Below are 21,424 nucleotides of genomic sequence, written 5' to 3' on the forward strand. Positions count from 1 at the left end.
TTTTGACTGTGGTTTCGCTAGCTATTTAACCGTCTGGGGTCTAAGGTGTTTTTGGGGTCCTTGAGATGTTCTGACATGCCCTTTCATTTGTGTTTTTTTTTAGTTGCTTATAAACAGATTAATGGCAAAGGTGTAATTACACTCTATTTAGCACAAACAGGGCTACCATAATATGTGAGCAACATGAATGTACATGTTTTCATTTTTGAGAGAATAATGTTTATGCATGGTTATTGAAAAAACTAAAAATGAAAGTTTCTGAAATAAGGCCACGAAACACATACTAAATATGTGTCAATAAGACTTTTGAGTAATGGATGTTGTCGCCTAGAGTTTTTTCTTCAAAATGATGTGAAAATCATCCTGCCTAATCATTCACATAAAACAATACATTGATTTAAATTTTGCAAGACACTTTTTGTTTGGAAAGGCAATATGCGGAGTGGGCGTCAACGATCCAACACCATCATGCATATTTAGTGGTTCGCACCTGAGGAGACAATGGGGCCCGCATACTTAATGAGCCATTCATTCAGTTGTGTCACTGAGCCACAAGATAAGAAAGAATGCATGAGCAATATATATATATATATATATATTCTACCAAATTGGTTCACAAATGGAAGCATCTAATTTTTTTTATTTATTTTTTTACAAATTGTGCTTGCAAATTGTATAATATCCAAGGAAAACATGTCTAGTAATTGACCCTTCGCTAAGCCACGCCCGAAAACCGCCACTGGCCAATCGTGGCTTAGCAACTGTAACTAGGCGCGGGAGGTCTGGCAAGCTTTCGAGCGAGGGAAACATGCCCATGAGTTATGCGTATGGATTGTGCAAATCTGATACCCGGTATCCTAAAAGTTTGGACGGGGTGGTGGATTTTGTTCCCTTCCCGAAACCTAAAACCCAAGGGGAGAAATGCCGGGCGTCATCTTCATTTATATAGCGTTTTTAACAATGTAGATTGTTCCAAAGCAGCTTTACATTGATAATAGGAAATTAAAAGTAAAGTGTTTTGGCTTTATAGCAGCTCTAGAATAAAGTTATTGTCCAGCTCGTGGATCAAGCAGTGTGATTAAAGGCAAGACGGAGGCTCACTGACATAACTTAACGTTACTTAAAAATATATTTCAGCATTTTGTTAATCGACGGCTAAACTAGTACCCCAATCCGATCGCGACTCTCCCGGTGTTAGTTCTAGTATAAGTAAAAGGTAGTTAGTAAAAGGAGGGAACATCAGGGGGCTTGCCGGAGATCTCCAAGGAAAAGGTTGGTATGCAAACTTAATCAGTTCATAACAGTAACGTTAGTCACTTATGTGACCCACGACGTGTGAGCTGTAGCCTGGCGCACTAAAAATATAAGCAGGAGAATGTTATCATTGCAAAGTGGTCAGGCTAATGTCTTGTGTTTATTCCACAATACTTATGGATAAGCTGTTTGATTTATAAATATTAGATTTTCAAATTTCACTCACCCTGCTGTGCATGCACATAGCTGTTCCTCAATTTGTGTGTTTCCCATTTGAATGGTCAGCGTATGAGGCGCTGCTGCTTGCGCTGGGACCTAACGATCTAGGCTTTAGCTTCAATTTTGATGAAATTATTCTCTAATCGTTTGCATATTATGTCGTGGATATATCCCTCGAATGCATACTGCAGTCCCTTTTGTTTTGCTCTCTCAGATTTTCACCTGTTCGCCAAAAATGACTAATTATCTCCTTGGGAATGTCTGAAACCGGTGCATACATACTGTAATAGACATGCCAGGCGCAAAAGCTTGACAGGCGTAGCAACAGTAACTAAGGAGGGCGGGGCTTAGCGAAGGGTCAATTGTGCAGTTAATTCTCATACTGTATTTTCAGTTTTGGAATATGTATCCTCTCCCCAAATTTGTCACTAATAAAACACAATAAACATTATTTAAAGAAAAGGCTTATATTTACCTTTTAATAGTTTGTTTACATCTACCTTGTAAATATATATTTTTATTAAAAAGGTTACAATTACAACAACAATTCAAGTGTAATCTTTCTTTGTAAAAACTAAAGTATACATTTTATCATACATATTTCAAAGTTAAGGATTCATTACTTTGAATATAGCCTAGGCTACATTGGAACAAACACTATAACATATTATTTGACGACTTTATTTTTTATTTTTTTTTGATCAAGGTGTTTTTATTAGGTAGTTTTACAAATTGTAGTTTACAGTACAGCATAAATCCAACAGAACTAAAACCCATCCACCCCCCACAAATACCAGACAAACAGTGTTTACAGTATGAAATACATAGTTCAACATACAGAGCTCACATAGCCAGATAATAAAATAAATAAATAAATAAATAAATAAAAATAAAAAAACACAAAGAAAAGAAAACAGGGGTTCACATTGCTATATTGTCTGCTTCCATATCTTCAACAAACATAAAGAAAGGCTGCCATATGTTGTAAAATTTTCTAGTAGACCCCCTTATTGTGTATCTGATCTTCTCCAACTTGATGTGATACATGATTTCTCTAACCCAATGACTATATGTTGGAGGTGCTGGGTCTTTCCATTTCAGTAATATCAGTCTCCTAGCTAGGAGAGAGCAAAAAGCCACCATTATTCTTTCCCACATCTCTAGATGAGAGTCTGTCCGAGTTACACCAAAAAGTGCAATGAATGGACACGGTGTAAGCCTTTTTGAAAAGATCTTAGAAAAGGTCTCAAAGATGGACTGCCAGAAAGCGTAAAGCTTTGGACATGTCCAGAACATGTGTAGGAGAGTGGCTGGATCTTGCCCGCATCTATCACAAGTGGGGTCTATATCAGCATTAATCTTAGAAAGTTTAAATTTAGACCAGTGCAGACGATGCACAATTTTAAACTGAATGACAGCATGTCTAAGACAGATGGAAGAAGAAAAAATTCCCTGTATTATTTTGTGCCAAGTGTCATCTGTGATTTGCTCATTTAAATCTGTCTCCCATTTATTTTTGAGGAGGTCCAAAGGCATCAAGTTATGAAAATATAGTGTTTCGTATATTGTGCTAATAGCTCGTTTTCTGACTAATTTACAATCAAAAATTGAATCCAACAAGCCAGTTGGAGGACGTAAGGGAGAACATATAAAGTTTGAAAATACAAAATTCCGAAGTTGCAGGTAATGATATTTTTGTACCAACTGTTCAAAGGAGGCAAAACTGCCGTCGATATATAGATCAGACAGTGATACCATACCTCTTCTGGACCACATATCAAAGACCCCATCTATTAATGATGGAGCAAACATATGATTCAGTGCAATTGGGGCAACCTGAGAAAGATCTGTAAGTGCAAAGGATCTTCTGAATTGGTTCCAGATCTTGATTGAGTGCAAAATCACAGGGTTAGAGGTAAAGTTAGAAATGGGCCGTGTAAATGGCAACTTGGAACACAGTAAGGCTTTTAAAGAAGTGGAATTTACAGATGCCCCCTCCAGATTTAGCCATCCAGTGTCAGTGTTGTCATTATTATTATCCATCCAATATAACAGTACTCGAATGTTAACCGCCCAATAGTAATATAAGAAATTAGGAAGTGCCATTCCTCCCATTGAGCGAGGTCTCTGAAGTACACTTCTTTTTATTCGGGGCGGTTTTTTGTTCCAAATGAAACTTGATATCTGATTATTTAATTTCGTAAAAAAGGACTTAGTTAAAAAGATGGGAAGGCACTGAAATATATATAAAAATTTGGGAAGTATATTCATTTTTACTGTATTAATTCTTCCACCCAGAGAGAGAGGCAGGGGGTCCCATCGTTCGATATCCTGATTTAAGTTTGACAACAGAGGCTGATAGTTAACAGCATAAAGATCTTTATGTTTATCTGTAATCCATATGCCGAGGTATTTAAATTTTTTGGGGCTAATTTTAAAGGGGAGTGAATTTAAGGAAGTCTCATCATTACTAGTGCCAACAGGCATCAGCTCACTTTTTTGAACATTGACCCTGTAGCCGGATAGTTTGCCAAATTCTTTTAGTAGGACCATTAGCTTAGGAAGACTCAAAAGGGGTTGTGATATAAATAGTAGCATGTCGTCCGCATAGAGCGAGACTTTGTGCTCCTCCCCTGCTCGGTGAATTCCTCTGATATCAGTATTTTGCCTCAGAGCTAAAGCTAGCGGTTCCATTGCAACCGCAAAAAGGAGCGGCGACATGGGGCATCCCTGTCTTGTACCACGTTTAAGCTCGAAGAAAGGGGACAAATTATTATTAGTACGAACAGCAGCCACTGGAGAAGTATATATAAGTCTGATCCATGATATGAATTTATTGCCAAATCCAAACCTCCCCAACGCGCTGAAAAGATAGCCCCACTCCACCCGGTCGAACGCCTTTTCAGCGTCAAGTGAGAGGACGACCTCTGGCACACCTGGTGGAGAGGGGCTATAAAGGATGTTAAAAAGGCGTCTGACATTGAAAAAAGAGTAACGATTCTTAATAAAGCCTGTTTGGTCAGGTGATATAATGGAAGGAAGAACACCTTCCAGTCGGCGTGCCAGAACCTTGGCAAGGATCTTTGCATCCGTGTTAAGGAGAGAAATTGGGCGATATGAATTGCACTCCAGAGGGTTTTTTCCTGACATTAGTAAAGGGGCAAGTTGGTCAGAATTTTTTTTGAAGAACTCTGTCGGATATCCGTCCGGCCCTGGGGACTTGCCGCTTTGCATAGATCCGATTGCAGATACTATTTCCAGGGCCGAGAAGTCGTCCTCCAATGAATGAGCTATGTTTGGGTCTACGGATGGAACATGTAGGGATCTTAAAAAATTCTCCAGCACGGCGGGTGCAGCTGGACATTCTGATGTGTATAATACTTGATAGAAATTTTGAAAACAAGAGTTAATTTTGAGGCTATCTGTACACTTTGAACCTTGTTCATCATTGATTGCAGGTATAGCCTGATTGGCAGTTCTTTGTCGTAGCTGATGTGCGAGAATGCGTCCAATTTTTTCCCCCATGTTCATAGCATCCGTGTCTAGATTTAGAGAGGAGATATTCCGCCTGCTGCGTTGATAGGATATCAAATTCGGTCTGCAAAGACAGACGTTCTTTCATTATGTCAGGAGATGGTTGATGGCTATATAACATATCTAGTTCCAGTATTTGATCTGTTAGTTCTTTAAAGCGCACTGTATTTATTTTCTTCTTATTTGCGCAATAAGAGATGATTTGGCCTCGTAGATAGGCTTTTAAGGATTCCCATATAGTTGAATATGACATTCCTGGAGTTTGATTAGTGTCAAGAAAAAAATTGTATTTCAGATGAAATAAAGTTGGTAAAAGATTCATCTGATAAGAGAAGCGGATTGAGTCTCCAAGGGCGGTAACTATTTTGTGTGTTAGGAATGCTGATTTTCGCGGTTAGCGGAACATGGTCTGAAATGACTATGGTATCATAATCACACTTAGTTACAGAAGATAAAAGTCTTTTATCCAGGAAGAAAGTATCTATGCGTGAATAGCTCTTATGCACTGGGGAGAAAAAGGAGTATGTTCTAGCATTAGGATTACGAAATCGCCATATATCCACTACACCATACGTTTTAAGAAAAAGCTGGATTGTGTGTGCCGATTTAGACAAAGGCGTCTTTTTGGAGGAGCTGCGATCTAAGGTAGGGGAAAGTACACAATTTATATCGCCACCAAGGACAAGATGGTGTGATGCCATGTTTGGTAGACGAGAAAAAAAAATTGAAAAGAATTCTGGATTGTCCCAGTTTGGCGCATAAATATTGGCCAGAATGACCGGAAGTGAAAAAAGTTGCCCTGTCACAATAATATAGCGCCCTGCAGAATCAGAATCAACATTAGTCATTGTAAATGGGATATTTTTATCGATGAGGATGGCTGCCCCCCTAGTCTTTGTGTGGAAATTGGAATGATAAACTTGTCCTGACCATCCTCTTTTTATTCGGATCAGGTCCGTTGTGCGCAAATGTGTCTCCTGAAGAAACGCAATATCGGTCTTAAGTTGTTTTAAGTGAGTAAATACCTTTTTTCTCTTAATTGGATGGTTAAGTGACTTCACGTTCCAACTCACAAAGTTCACTGATGAGAGTGCATCCAGCGCTCTAGTAGACTTAGGATCCGTCATAACCTACTAAAAGATTTAGTGCACTTGAAATTTACATCTGGCTGAGCAAATAGAAAGGAAGAAAGACATACATAAAATAAATCCAAGAAATAAACAAGTCTGGTATAATCCCACCCTCCCCCACCCCCCTTAGTGCCTAGAGAAACAAGGCAAACATGGTACCCCTCAAGAACAAATCCACACATATGTGTTTATGTTGGGGAACTCTATAAAGCCAACTATTCAGGCCCCCGTCGAACGGTTCGTGAAAAAAAACAATTCAGCGCATTGTTATTGTAGTATACATAAACATATATAATCAACAGAAACATATTCAGTAGGGGTGGTTAATCTGTCTGATTTCCCGATTCGATTCGATTACGATTATTGAAATCCCGATTCGATTACAGTCGATTTTCGATTATTAACGATTCTCGATTAGCGATTATTGATTTTCCAGTTCACAACAGTAAACGAAAATACACTACAAAGTGATTGCAGTATTTAAAAAAGTCAGCTGCTGAATTACTTAACTCTTTTATTGAGTAACAACTCAAAGCACTTTCTATGTCGTGTAGTTATAACTTCAGAATTATTTGTATGTAGCTTATGTTCTGTAGAACACAGAAATGAATACATCACATTGTGTTGTGACTCATCAAGTTGAACTAAACAATAACAAATAAATGAAAGGCTTATTTCCTTTAGGAAGTAGATCAGAACCAACATACTGTAGAAATTGGACAATTTTCTTCTAGAAAGACAAGGTGTTCAGCTAAAGATATTAAATAGCAGTCCCAAACTAGCTTTTGTTAATACAATGTTGGTATGAGCCACCACAGTCTTTTACAAATATAAAAAATAACACAAAGTGAAAATAAAGTGGCATTTTGGGGTTAATATTGAAACGACAGTTACCATGGTGAATACACAATACTAACAAGAACTGTTAATGAAACATGGAAACTGCTCCTGGTGAATAGAATGAAAATCATACCTGCATGCAAATCCTTCTCAGCTAACACACGACGTACCAGTAACGTGATTTATTGGTATTTTACTTTTATTTCATGACTTACTAATTTACAACGTAACAACGTTGCATGCTTGTGGTTTCCTTTGCACTTTATATACAGTGAAGCGATACACGGCGCGCGCCTCCGCATTTGCGCGTGCAATTGAAGAGTGTGCGCTACGAGTACAGTATAACGGCTGACAGGACAGGAACGTCCGTTTTTCTGAGGTGAAATACTTTTTATTTCAGCGTACACGTACGTCACTGCCTGGTAGTTCCTATTGTGCTGGGTTTTCTGAAGTAGTTGTGATTCGCCTCTCATAACATTACATGCTCTAAATGCACGCAGAGTGGATTTTATTTTATTTTTTTCGCGGCTTTGAACGATTAACGTAATCGTGGCATCCGTAATCGCGATTAGAAATTCGATTAATTGTGCAGCCCTACTTTCTAGAAGAAAATTGTCCAATTTAGCGGGAAAAGTTGCTCGTATTGCCGCAGTACTTCAGTTTAGTGTGACAACGTCGACAGACGGCATGCGTTCTATCAACATGTTTAGAGCTCCTGCCATGAAAACCAAAATGAATCCACACGCTTGCTTTGAGCCCAGATGGAGCTGGGTGGATCGGTTGGCTGCTCGTTCCTGGTTCTTCCATTTTACACACCTGCTCTCACTCGCTCTGGCTGCCATTACACGCGCTTGCTAACTGGAACTGGGCGCGTTCGTGACGTTCAACTTCTGGTATAACATTTTTTACAAAATAAAATAATGGAATTTTTTTATTTATTATAAAAAATCGATTTTTGAAAATTTAATAATCGATTCATACTCGTCCATAACATACTCGCGATTAATCAATAATTGATTTTTTTCACCACCCCTAATATTCAGTCAGACATACCCTTTCACTGTAAGGCAACCATTAAGTTATAAGAAAGAACAAAAACAAAGAACTATTAGGCTACGGTAAACTTATAAATAAGGGTAATCAGCACTGGCAAAGAAAGGAAAGAGAGAAGAATGTTAACAGCATAAGCTGGTGAAACTGTAACAGTCTAACAACAGTGACATAAGTCCACTGGGTGCAGCTAATTTAGCTGCCTTTCCACGGATGAAAACGGATAAAGTACTGTCAGAATAGTTGAAAACACAAAAACAGTCTCACTCACGCTCCTCTGCGGGAATGATGTGGTTTCTCACGTAGGTCATCGCTTTCTCTGCGTCGGTGAATTCTTTTTCTTCCCCATTGTGTGTGACACGGAGACGGGCTGGGAATAGTATACCAAACCGGACATTCTGGCGATTGTGGAGCAGCTTTCTGACCTCGGTGAACGCGGCTCTGGCTTTGGCGACTCTTGTAGTATAATCCGGGAAGATAGCAATTGACTCTCCGTTGTACCGAAGTGGAGCACGGGTGCGCGCCCGGTTCAGTACCTCAACACAGTCTTGGAAATAGTGGAGTTTGGCTACTATCGCTCGTGGTTTCCCGCCGGGTTTTCTCGGAGCCAGACTTCTGTGTGAGCGATCGATGAGCACATCCTTGTCCAACTGCAGCGCCTCTCGCAGCAACTTTGAGACCGATGTCGTGGAGTTTGAACCAGGCGTCTCAGGCACCCCCAGTATTCTGATGTTACACCGCCGCGCTCTTCCCTCCAGATCCTCGCATTTGTCTCGGAGCTCCGCCACCTCCGTCTTCAGGGTGTTCACCGTGGTCTGCAAGGTCACCACCTCGTCTGACCATGCTGACAATCCGGTCTCCATGTCTCGGACTGTGGTTTTTACTTGGTCGATCTCAGAGTGAATTGCCGCCGTGCTATTTTTAACTTCTGCTTTTAATGCCTGTAGCTCATTTTTAAGGAAGTCGAAGTCGTCGGCAAGTGCGTTTTTCATTTCTGATTTTATCACCGCCGAAATTTCAGTTTTCAGCGAGAGAAGAATCTCCGACTTCAGGGACTTGACGTCCATCTCTGGTTTAGCGTTAGCTGACCGTAGCTGTGGTGGAGATGCTCTTGCCGCTGTGTTAGTAGCAGTATGACTTCCTGCAGTGCTAGGCCTCGTGTTCGCTGCTCCAGTATATTGAAATTTACGCAGATTCGTCGCCATTCACTCAAATGTAGACTTTCTCTCGGCTTCGAAAATGCTTTTAGGGCAGATTAGTCGATGTTTTAATGTACTGTGCGCTTATTAATTTAAAATGAAAAAGAAGTTCGACGGGAGCTCAAACAAACACGTCTCACTCCATCGTCAGCTCAACAGCGCCCCCCTTGATGACTTTATTTTTGACAAAACATACTATATTTAATATATGAGCAAAAATAGGCAAGCAAAAGCTTATTTGAGGTGGCAGATATTTTACAGTAAAAATTTATAATCTATCCAAAACTAGTCAACGAAATGTTGTCTTTCATATGTCTGTAACATAGGGCTTTCGTTTTTATTATAAGGAATATAAATGTTAATTTGCAGTTTAATACGTTGCTTATACAAATGCAGTTTATTTCAACATATTTCAGTCGATTTTTACTCATCTCAGTAAAGCAATACAGTTTTCTAAAAGCGGATCATTCATTCACACACAGAAACGCCATTCAAATTTAAACGGTCTTTTTGCGAGCTGTGGTAAACAGCGCTCATCTCTGCCGTTCATTCATTCACACACAGAAACGCGATTCACTTGAGAATGAAAAAAAACGTACTACAGTATTCCTCAGCTCAGTTGGATCCTTGCTCCTCGAAATACCAGCACTTCTGAGGTACATTTTCCATTATTATTATTACGATAGTATTATTCCTCACAGCGCCGCGAGACAGTGTAAACAAGTACAATGATCTGAATAAACTTGATGTGTTTTCTCGAGCTGATATGGGGGCGTTCACAGTTTGCATGGATGCCTCACACTGCATGAAAAGTGGGATTTTCGAGGACCCACAGGGATTGGCTGAGGACCCAAGCAATCCGATTGGTTCAAAGAACGTTTTATGGGTAATCGCTTTAGTGCCTGGTTACAAATCATACAAAATCACTTTATTATTGAAGACTTTTGTACTACGTTATAACGAGTCATTAATGTATTTAATGTATTTTAAATTAAACGTTTCGTATACTAGTATTTAACCGAAGCTATAGATTGTGAAATTAAACATTTCTCGTTGTTAGTGTGTTTTTTAGTTAGCTTAGATAGTAGCATAGCATACAGCTAACGTTATCCGACGATCGTGCTATGAGCTTTACCTGAGCTTATACTGCACTGATTGTAGCAGCCCGGTTGAATAAAAGAAATTCGCTCTCTCACTGATGTTGTTGGTTTATTGTCCTTAATGCCTTCACAATGTCATCACAACGCCATCACAACACCTCCACAACACCGTAAGAGCTAAAACAGATGAATTAACATTATTGGAATTTGTAAATAATTCACATACATATAAATTAAACAAAACAGTAGTCGATATAGCAACAAAATTACGAAATTAGTACTAACATTTACCATAAACAACTTAAATTACTCATAAATCAAACAAACACATATAAAAACAATCTTAAAGACAGGATATGCTATGTAACATTATACAAATGCATAAATATACATGATGTATACCTTGTACTCCTTTCCAACCAGGTGCTAAACAACAGACACAAAAATAAAAATAAAATAAAATAAAATAAAACAGCGACTAGATGCCTAAATTCACTTAAAGGCGACTTTAAAAACTATAATTCAGATCCGTGAATCCGTGACCGCATGGTTCCGTGTCTCCGTCTGTCAGCCATCTGTATGCGCGCTCTCTGTGCGCGAGCGATCTGTTCGCCTTTCCGGTAAGCCGCCTTTCAAAATAAAGGTCTCTATAGGTTAAATAACTAAGAGTGCAAAGTAAACTTCCAAAATATAATAAACACAAAGTACAAATATTAAACTAATATTAAGAAATATAGTTATTACGATAATATCAGAATAATATATTAATACCCAAAACTAAATAAAATAACTGAGGGTTATTTACACTGATACTGCCTTACCGTATTCACAGCAATTCGTAGTGCAATTATAATTGTGTCATTATTTTTTAGCGCAATAATCAGCGCAATATGTTACAGGTACACTTCTATTTATTAAAAGAGACATAAAATAATGTTTATTTGTGTATATTACTATTTTTCGTATTAACAGTTTAGACATTTAAATAAATTACAGAATGCTAGCTATGTTTTGTGGGTATAAATATTAATTGGTTGTCAAGCCTTGACGAAAGAACAGTATAATAAAATTATAGAATCACAAATCTTAATGTAATCAAACTACTTAATTCATATACTAATCTTTTATTTGAAAGAAATACCATTTTTAAGTATGTATAGGGCATAATATGGGCAATAGGGCATAATATGCTTTTTTTTTATTACAAGCATGTCATTTGTGTACTAATGCATATGATTTATGGCATAATTAATTCTTAATACAGAACATCATACAACACAATAACATTTAATGTAATAAAATTAGTGAACCAAAACTTGTATAAAAATTTAATTAAATTACACAATACAATACATAATGAATTCAACTGAATTATGAGATGTAATGTATTAAATTTTTATTAACACAAAACTACAAGCAAAATGCACATCTTTTAGGACATTTATAGAGCTTTTAAAAATACACAACAATACAAAGCAGCTTTAAACAGACATACTTTTGTATGTCTTTACTTTCCTAAATACTTTTGTGATAGTTCTCTGGCTATACATTGTGAAGATTTAAAAACAATTAATGTTGAGTTAGCTGTGTTTAAATATTTAATGAACTGTAAGGTTAAAGTTTTTTGAGAACTAATGAGACACAAATAGATGCAGTGTCTTTTGCTGTATGAAAAGTCAAATCTTTAGTTAGAAGTAAATTCATGTTGTATATGCAGTCAATTCTTTGTGGAACCATCCTAAGGCCTAGATGATGCAGTCAGTCAATTTCCCCTTTAGATGGTGGGGTCGTGACCTGCTAGGCGAGGAGGCTGGACTAGGTGTCATGGACTGGCTTGAGGGAACTCTGCAAAAACACACAAACATGCTGCAACACGTCACGTGCAACTGTACACTTGCACAGTCTTTAGTGCTATGGAACATCACTCACTGTTTTTACTTTGATATACAAGCCCAAAGGTGCAACGCAGCAGAACGTAGTTAGCTCGTTGAACCAGGGTGTCATGGATGGACTGGCTTGAGGGAACTCTGCAAAAACACACAAACATGCTGCAACACGTCATGTGCAACTGTACACTTGCAAAGTCTTTAGTGCTATGGAACATCACTCACTGTTTTTACTTTGATATACAAGCCCAAAGGTGCAACGCAGCAGAACGTAGTTAGCTCGTTGAACCAGGGTGTCATGGATGGACTGGCTTGAGGGAACTCTGCAAAAACACACAAACATGCTGCAACACGTCATGTGCAACTGTACACTTGCAAAGTCTTTAGTGCTATGGAACATCACTCACTGTTTTTACTTTGATATACAAGCCCAAAGGTGCAACGCAGCAGAACGTAGTTAGCTCGTTGAACCTTGGCTGTTGTGACATTAAAAGGCTATTTTAATGACACACTCCACAAGATAAGATAAATCAGCCCAAAAGTGACTGAAACCTTCCGTTCGTCTCAGTATTATAAGGCTGATCTGTACAACAAAAGATAAAAAAAAAAATAATTACTTAATGAGTTAGTTCACCAAAACATATAAAAATCAGCCATCAGTTTCTCATCAATGCTTACCTCAGGAATCATTTCACACATTAAAAGGTCGATATGTTCAAGCTTTTTGTCCTTCTTTTGCTCAAACACAATGTTGTCGATGTGTCCTAGAAGTTCCTCAACATGTGCTGACAAGGCTGGATGAAAGCTCTTAGGTTTTGCCATTTTCCCAGTCTTCATTTGCCACCATTTGTTCCACGTGGGTTTCAGTGAGCCTTTCACAATTCCTTGAAACAACTCCTGAAAAAAATATTTAGTATAGCAAACAATATCTAGCCATTTTAAATTTTGTAAAGTCTTATATGTACCTGAATTTCAGTATCACTGACAAGAGAACAAATTCCTTTTTTTTCCACCTCCTCGACTGTCCTATATTTTAAAAATCATCGGTCTACTTGATTTATTAAACTTTTAAGTTGATTTATATGAATGAGGACACACATTTTACACATACCTTTTATACGTCATATGCTGAACAGCATATGCTGCCATTGATGATGCGTGATATCTTCTCAGATGCCACAGATCGTCTCCCTGTATCACCTCGTTTTTCATAGAGGTCCATTTGTCCCTCACCTCCATTTCTGCCATCTAATGCAATAAACACAGTTGTTAAAGTAATGTAGATAAAAATAAAATAAAATAAAATAAATAAATAAAAGCATTTATTTAACTTACTGTACAAACCAAAACCCCACAGTTGTTAGAGTCAGCCAGCCTCCACTGTTCTGGGTACTCAACAGTCCATTTTCCCAAGTCCCAAGTATTTTCGGAAGGCATTGCTTTTGTGCAAAAGAAAAAATTAATTAATAAATGTACATTAGTAAATAAAGATAACAATTTTGACATTTACAAAGCACATAATACCATAGTATAGTCAGGTCCATCGCAGAAATTGACTTGTAGTTGCCAGTGGGGTCGTAAACTCGAATACGATTCAGCAAACCATCCAAGACCTTTACAACATAAACAGAAACCGCTTTAACCAAAGTAACAACTGTTGAGTAAAAATGTATTTTTTTAACCACACATACCCACAAAATGAAGTGGTTTCCCTTTTCGGGGCTCTGTCCACCAACAATTTTTGGAATAAGGACTGTGTCATTCTAATCAAGGTCCTTTAAAATATTTTTAAGTAAGTAAGTAAGTAAATGTGTCCCCTGCCCTTGAAATTTATTTCATAGATTTTCATTTACCTTCAGACAAGAAATGTGACTGTCATCCACATGTTTCTTGATAGTGAAGGATCGCCACCAGAGCACGAACGTGTGCACCTGTAAAGCAGTTCCACCATGTGCTTTACAGAGCTGTGCAATCCTTGTGTCAAGAATCTAAAAGAAATAGTAGATTTCAATGAAATGTTGTTGAATAATATAAGAAGTACAAATAGGAGGTTCGTGTACAAACGCCCATACAAATAAGCTGCCATTGGACGCATATGGAGGTCTTGCCTGAGTCCCAAAATTTCTCCAATCATGCATTCATGTCTATGTCTCAGCACCCTCTAACAGAATCCGCAGTTTCGAGAATATCCGAGAAACTTTATTTTTCAACCCAATAGATATTTTGGGTCGAAAAATCAAGTTTCTTGGATATTCTTGAAATCTTGGATTCTGTTAGAGGGTGCTGAGACATAGACATGAATGCATGATTGGTGGCTCTAGAGCCTTCCAGAGCTGAGATATGGAGATCCCACAAAGCATTTATTCCATTGGGGCAAATAGAGACTCGCATACAGTGAAATTTTGGGATGAAATTTGGCCCTTTTGCAGCTTTTTGTTTGGACGTTTTCTGGAAACCGGGACTAATTAGAGCTATTACAAATATGTCTCAAAAATGTTATCAAATTAAAATTCTAACGTCGTCATTCAGCCATGGGAAACTTTTTTCTGTGGACACAGTGTCTCGAAATCTTCAGCTGTGGCCTGGCATCTCGGAAACTGAATGAGTGGCCGCTTTCTGTCGGTTTCCTCACTCAAAATGCGCATATACATTTCCTAGAAAAAAAAAAATGCTTTGTAATTGTCTTACATATATAATATTATATAATATAGACTTCCATTTATTTGACATCTTACCTCTTCTAGCTCCAAGATGTGAAAGCGATCCACTGAAAACGGATTTTTTTTTTCAATTTCTGTAAACACATTTGGATCAGTCACAAATCTTTAAGTAACTAACGTTAAACATAAGTTATCTATTTTATTTGTCCATTAGTAGTTGATAAATTGAGGAACATTTATGTTGGATAAAAAGTTAAAACAACCTCAACATGTAAATGTAATGTTGAGTTCATAAATCACAGAGGTAATGTGAATCTTGTCTGGATGTTACAGGGACAGATGAACAGATGTGTGTTTATCTGGTGGAAAGTGGCTCATGAAGGCTTTGAGTGAGTATACTACAGAAATGAATAACAACTATTTAAATCTTAAGTTGTAGTTTATTTTAATTATTGTAATGTCAAACAGAGCTATTACAGCACCTTTCTGATTCTTGATTTCTGTGCATTTGCTGCAGATCTTTTGTGGTGGAGCAGGACCTGCAAGGGAAGATGATGGCGGCATTTGTGGAAAAAAAGCGTTTTTGTCTTCTAAATAATACTGAAATCAAATGACATTGTGCGGTTAAAATTACTGCTTTTGTGTTATGTTTGTGCATTTTGTAGGATCTGAAATGTTAGCAAATATTCCTATTAAAGATACCGTTAAATACCTAGGTATACACATTACAAAGGATAGTGCCACACTTAATAATCTCAACATCTGGAATAATCTAGATAAGTGTAAAACTTATTTAAATTTGTGGTCTCAAAGAGACATTTCTATTATTGGCCGAATTTTTCTTTCAAAAATGGAATGCATTTCTAGACTTATTTACCCTGCTTACTCAATTTCACTTCCTAAGTGTCACGGTTGTTGAATGCATTGTTTCCTTCTTGCCTCGTGTCGTTGTTGTTTATGTGTGAGTGGGCGTTGTCCCGCTCACGTGTCTGTCAGCGCTCCAGCTGATCATCATCATCATCAATCACTGTTCACAGCTGCTATTCATTTCCATTCCCTATATATACTCACACCATTCTCTGTTCCAGTGTCGGATTGTTTGTTGAGGTCCTGTGTTTGCCGTGTCTGTGTTTCCCGTGGAGTTGCCGTGTCTTTGTTCGCCTGCCGTGTCTTTGTTCGCCTGCCGTGTCTTCCTGCCGTTCCTGTTCTTTGTCATTGGACTCACCGCACTCCAGCACCGGGATCGGGATTCATCACCGTCACAGCACCAGCGCACCACAGACCATCAAGTCCCTGCACGAGCCTGAGTCGCCGCCCTCCATCGTTCTGAACTGTTTGTCTGACCCTTTTGAGCTTAATAAACACTTTTGAGAACCTGCAACTGTTTCCAGTTTTGTCCGATCATGACACTAAGAATGCAATAAAAGCTATAAATCAAGCCAACTTCAATTTTATTTGGAAAAGAAAAACACACTACATTAGAAGAGGAGTCTTGGTTAAAGAATATGATGAAGGAGGGCTAAAAGCAATTGGCATTGAATGTATTAATGGTACTATTAAAATTAATTGGGTAAGATCCTTTTTGAAAAATGAATATAGTTTTTGGTTTCATATTCCCAGGCAAATTAAAAAAAAAATTAGGAGGTGTCAATCTCCTTCTTAGATGTGATTATGACCTTAAAAAACTCCCCGTTAAGTCATCAACAGGTTTTACTTTACTGGAAAATGATCTACAAGCATAATTTCAGTCCTCATAACATCCCTTTGTGGAACTGTAGGTATGTGACATTTAGGAATAAGTCTTTATTCTACAATAATTGGTGGGAGAAAGGAATATGGTCAATAACGCATATTTTAGACAATACCGGAGTCATTATGTCTTTTGAGACTTTCTGTTCCAAATTTGATTTATTTGACAGAAAACAGTACGATAACATTATCAAAGCAATACCACAATCTATAATCCAGATGTCTTTCAGCGTTTTTCAAAGTAATGTAACCCCCTGTCTTCCTATGCTTTTGGTGAATGGAGTTCCCTTTCGTTGTCACTCCGAGTTACGTCGGATGACGACGAATGGGGTTTCGCTTAGAAAGCCTATCATCTTCGAGTATATAAAAACGAGCCAATGGCAATGAAATGCCATGGGTCTGCGGAATTTGCATAGCGTAACTCCGCCCCACCCTGGGGGTATATAAGGAAGTGCGCTGACAACATGCAGATATGTTTTCGCTTCGGAGCCAAGTTCATTACTTCACTCCACAGCCAATTCTGAGTTATCATCTCTTTCTCTTCGAGACGAGCCTCTCTCCAAGTGTTGGTGTGACAGCGAGTTCCAGCGAGTGCACATTCCCTGCTTATCTGTGCAGTGATTTGCCAGTGTGTGTGTGTTCTCTCCCTGGTCGCTTCAGCATTTGCGGAGAAATCTCCTTTCTAAAAGAGCTTACACGGTGCACGTCTTTTTAAAGATGCCTCGCCCGTGTACTTCTGGTTGCGGTCTATTTGTTTCTGATTCTGATGGGCACAATCTCTGCCTTGTGTGTCTGGGTGTTGAGCACGCTAAGGCAGCGTTTGTGGATGAGTCATGTTCCCACTGCGGGAACATGCCCATCGCACGGTTACGGTCGGAAGGCACCATTGTCTTCCCGTGATCGCTCGGCGACCTCCTCCGCCTTGCCTCCTCTCGATCAGGCGGCTGCCAAAGGGTACACTGGGGTTCCCCAGGTTGAACGCTCTGTTGCGATGCAACTGTGTCCTCAGAGTGCTTCTTCCCGTGGCGACCCAAAGCACCCCTCCAAAGCCTGTAGGTTCTCCTCCACCCTCCTGGCGAAGGCCTATAGAGCTGCGGGGCTGGCAGCCTCCTCACTGCATGCCATGGCGACACTCCAGGTCTACCAGGCCCAGATGTTGCGTGACATGCACGAGGGGAGGACTGACCCAGGGCTCTTCGATGAGCTGCGTGCCGCCACCGACCTTGCTCTCCGAGCGACGAAGGTGACCGCACGCTCCCTGGGTCAGGTGATGTCCACCTGTGTGGTCCAGGAGCGACACCTGTGGCTCAACCTGGCTGATATGCGGGAGGCCGAGCGGACCCGGTTCCTCGACACCCCCATATCCCAGGCTGGCCTCTTCGGCGGTGCAGTCGAGGACTTTGCCCAGCAGTTCTCGACTGCCCAGAAGCAGATTGAGGCTCTAAAACACGTCCTGCCCCGGCGGCCCGCTGCTCCGGCAGCGCAGCCGTCGGCACAGGTGCCTCAGCCTGCTCACCGCCGAGGACGCCCTCCTACGGCTCCCGCCCCTCCCGTTCGGCCCCAGCAGTCCGCTGCTTCCGGGTCGCAGCGTGGAGGAAGCCGTAGGAAGGCGTCACAGCCCCCTCCAGCCCCGCGCCCCGCTAAACGCCAGGCCAAGCGGCGCTCCTGAGGGTGGCTGCTCAGAGATGACCCCCAGTTCTGTGCAGGAGACGGTAGCAGGGCCGCTCCTTCCCCCGGTGGAGGGCCGGGGGAGAATCCTTGGTTTTCCCATTGCCACGCCCCTCTCATCCCCCTCTGTCGCCAGTCTCCTGCCAGAGCACGCCCCCGTGGGACGCTGGTCCTCCTCTGGCCTCCTCTGGCAGGATGCGGCAAATGACCGCGCCCCCGCACAGGGCCGCTATGCCACCCTCGCCTGGGCCGGTCATTTTGCCTCGCTGCACCACCGAGGGTACGTCTGTGGTTCGAATGACCCCGCTGGCGCAGTTTCTGGGGGCCTGGCTAGAGCTCCCCAGACTGTCCCGCTGGGTCGCGAGAACCATCAGGCTCGGCTACGCGATTCAGTTCGCGCGGTCTCCTCCCCGCTTCAGGGGAGTCCGCTTTACTTTGGTCGGTGGCAATGCCCCTGTCATGAGAGTGGAGGTCGCCACCCTACTGGCGAAGGGTGCGATCGAGACTGTCCCTCCAGCCGAAATGAGGTCCGGCTTCTACAGCCCCTACTTCATTGTACCGAAGAAATCCGGTGGGTTACGACCGATCCTGGACCTGCGCGTCTGGTTCAAGTGGATCGAGTGGTTCAAGATGCTCACGGCCAAACGCCTTTTCGAATGCGTACGGCCACAGGATTGGTTTGCAGCGATCGACCTGAAGGACGCCTACTTCCATGTCTCCATTCTTCCTCGACACAGACCGTTTCTACGGTTTGCTTTCGAGGGGCAGGCATACCAGTACGCGGTTCTCCCTTTCGGGCTAGCCCTGTCTCCTCGCGTCTTCACGAAAGTCGTCCAGAGTTATGCCACCGGCAGCTTTCGCGCTTGGCTAGGTGCCTCCATGTGCATGGTTCCCCCTCCGGGCGACCCCCACATGTGTATTTCCACTGTAAGCCTCTCTGAGCATGTGTCTTTCCCTTGGCAAGCCACCTTGCCACCCCTGGGGTTGAAATATTCCACCTGCGGCTGGACACCCCAGTGTTACTCCGTATGCAGCCCTTCGGGGTCATATGTGTATTCCAAGTCCCCCCCTTCGGGTTGGGCATGATTGCATATTTCCACTGAGATATGCTTCCCAGTGTACCTTGGTATTCCTGTGTTAAGTAGGAGTCCTTCGTCCGTGCCAGTCTCACGACAGGGAGCTCAGACTTACGCAGGACACTGGAAGACAGTCGAGAGGTGGCGTGATTACACTGGGAACCCCATTCGTCGTCATCCAACGTAACTCGGAGGGACAACGAAAGGGAACGTCTCGGTTACGTATGTAACCCTCGTTCCCTGAGTAGGGAACGGAGACGTTACGTCTCCCTGCCACTTCCGCTGTACCGCTGGAACGCCTGAGTTCAGTCTCGGCTCCTCAGCGAAGACATATCTGCATGTTGCCAGCGCACTTCCTTATATACCCCCAGGGTGGGGCGGAGTTACGCTATGCAAATTCCGCAGCCCCATGGCATTTCATTGCCATTGGCTCGTTTTTATATACTCGAAGATGATAGGCTCTCTAAGCGAAACCCCATTCGTCGTCATCCGACGTAACGTCTCCGTTCCCTACTCAGGGAACGAGGGTTACATACGTAACCGAGACGTTTCTCTTACTCATATAAATTTACCTAATATTACAATTCGGAAAGGCTTTGTGAAAGAATTATACCCTTATTCCTCAAATAAGAATTCAATTTTTAAATATTTTTCCAGTACTGAAGTTAAAATTTTAAGAACAAAATTTCTTAAATTTCCAGTTGCACCCAAAGCAAAGGAAGTGCATTTTAAAATTCTTAATGGAATGTATCCATCTAAAGAATTTTTGAGATATCGATTTGGTTTTGAGGTTAATTGTTGCTCATTTTGTGATGATCAGATTGAAACAACAGAACATCTGTTTTATGAATGTAAATTTGCTTATACCTTTTGGGAGGATTTGCATTACTGGCTATTTCCTAAATTTGAAGATTTGCCTGCATTAACAAAGGAAAATATAATTTTTGGTATGTTTATGAAAGATGAAGCGCATGACTTGGCAGTTAATACGTTCATAATCCTGGGGAAATTCTTTTTACACAAGAATAGATTCCTGAAAACACTTCCAAATTTTAATGTTTTTCATAAAGAACTGTGTCATTACTTTTTATCACTAAAGTTAATGAAGAAAAAGAATGCCTTAATCTTATCTACTTTGATAGAGGATGTGAATCTTTCTGAAAAGTGAAAACCCCTAGTTGTTGTGTCTCTTTCTCTTTTTTTTTATTTATTTAAAAAATTTTTTTTTTTTTTTTTTTTTACCTTATTTAATTATTTGTATTTTCTATCCTATGTAAGGTGCTTGTCTGTTGTCTGTGAAGACGTTTCATTTGTTGTACCAGGCCAATTATGGTTGTTAATATTGTTCAATAAAAAAAAAAAAATTAAAAAAAGTTGTTGCGCGTGTGATAACGTGTCGTAGGTCACATGATAACGTCAACATGGCAGATGTCCGGTTCGCATTCATACTCAACGAGATCTGGCTATAAAGTACCTACTCTTTTAGCGCTCGTTAAGTAAGTACTTATTGAAATTAAGTACCTACTCATTGAGTATGCGGTTTGGAACGCAGCCTTTACCTATACTTTCACTTTGAAAAAAAAAAACGTCATAACCGCGCGCGCGATCTGCTTGCAGTCGGCGAGATGGATGCTGAAGAGTTGGAGAAAAGAATAGCTAGGACTAGGAGATTGTAAAGTTGTCGACAATACGTTATCAAAAATCAAGTCCATTGTGTGGGAGAAATTTGGAGATATCTGAAGAAAACAATATTGTGAAAGGATTTGCTGCATGCATTTTCGTGTTGGATAGCCGCAAATGTGGATTCATCGCCGAGGAAGCACGCAGTAAGCAGTTCTATCGAACAGTATTTTTCACATTTAACACTGTTAAATATGTGTTGTGTGCAGGCAGGGCGTGTTTGAACCCAAAATTGTCAGATGTAAGCTAGACAAAATTGCGTGGCAGAAAATAGTGTTGTAGCCGCGTCTGTTATTAGGCTACTCGAGTTTTGTGGTAACGTTGGCTATGTTCTTCATGTACCGGCCGTTTGACAGATTCGGCTGAAGTTGTCCTTGTG

At 40.6% G+C, this 21,424-nt stretch overlaps 1 protein-coding gene across 2 annotated transcripts; it reads right to left on the reverse strand.

Annotated features, from left to right (window-relative positions):
* Window positions 1–12,487: 12,487 nt before the first annotated feature.
* Window positions 12,488–13,977, reverse strand: LOC311298102 (uncharacterized protein). 2 transcript variants are annotated; one of them, XM_084420781.1, is made up of 8 exons: window positions 13,904–13,977; window positions 13,737–13,825; window positions 13,548–13,651; window positions 13,324–13,460; window positions 13,178–13,238; window positions 12,891–13,109; window positions 12,696–12,795; window positions 12,488–12,505 (listed from the first exon to the last, which is right to left on the reverse strand). In XM_084420781.1, exons 3-7 carry the CDS (start codon window positions 13,647–13,649, stop codon window positions 12,700–12,702), a joined length of 615 nt encoding a protein of 204 aa, XP_084276907.1. In that variant the 5' UTR covers window positions 13,650–13,651; window positions 13,737–13,825; window positions 13,904–13,977; the 3' UTR covers window positions 12,488–12,505; window positions 12,696–12,699. The 2 variants fall into 2 exon arrangements, 1 of the variants encoding a protein (XP_084276907.1); XR_014628908.1 differs by lacking the exons at window positions 12,488–12,505; window positions 13,178–13,238 and having other exon boundaries at window positions 12,612–12,795.
* Window positions 13,978–21,424: the final 7,447 nt, after the last annotated feature.

This window comes from Rutilus rutilus (assembly GCF_951802725.1).
Source record: "Rutilus rutilus genome assembly, chromosome: 10".
Classification (NCBI taxonomy): Eukaryota; Metazoa; Chordata; class Actinopteri; order Cypriniformes; family Leuciscidae; genus Rutilus; species Rutilus rutilus.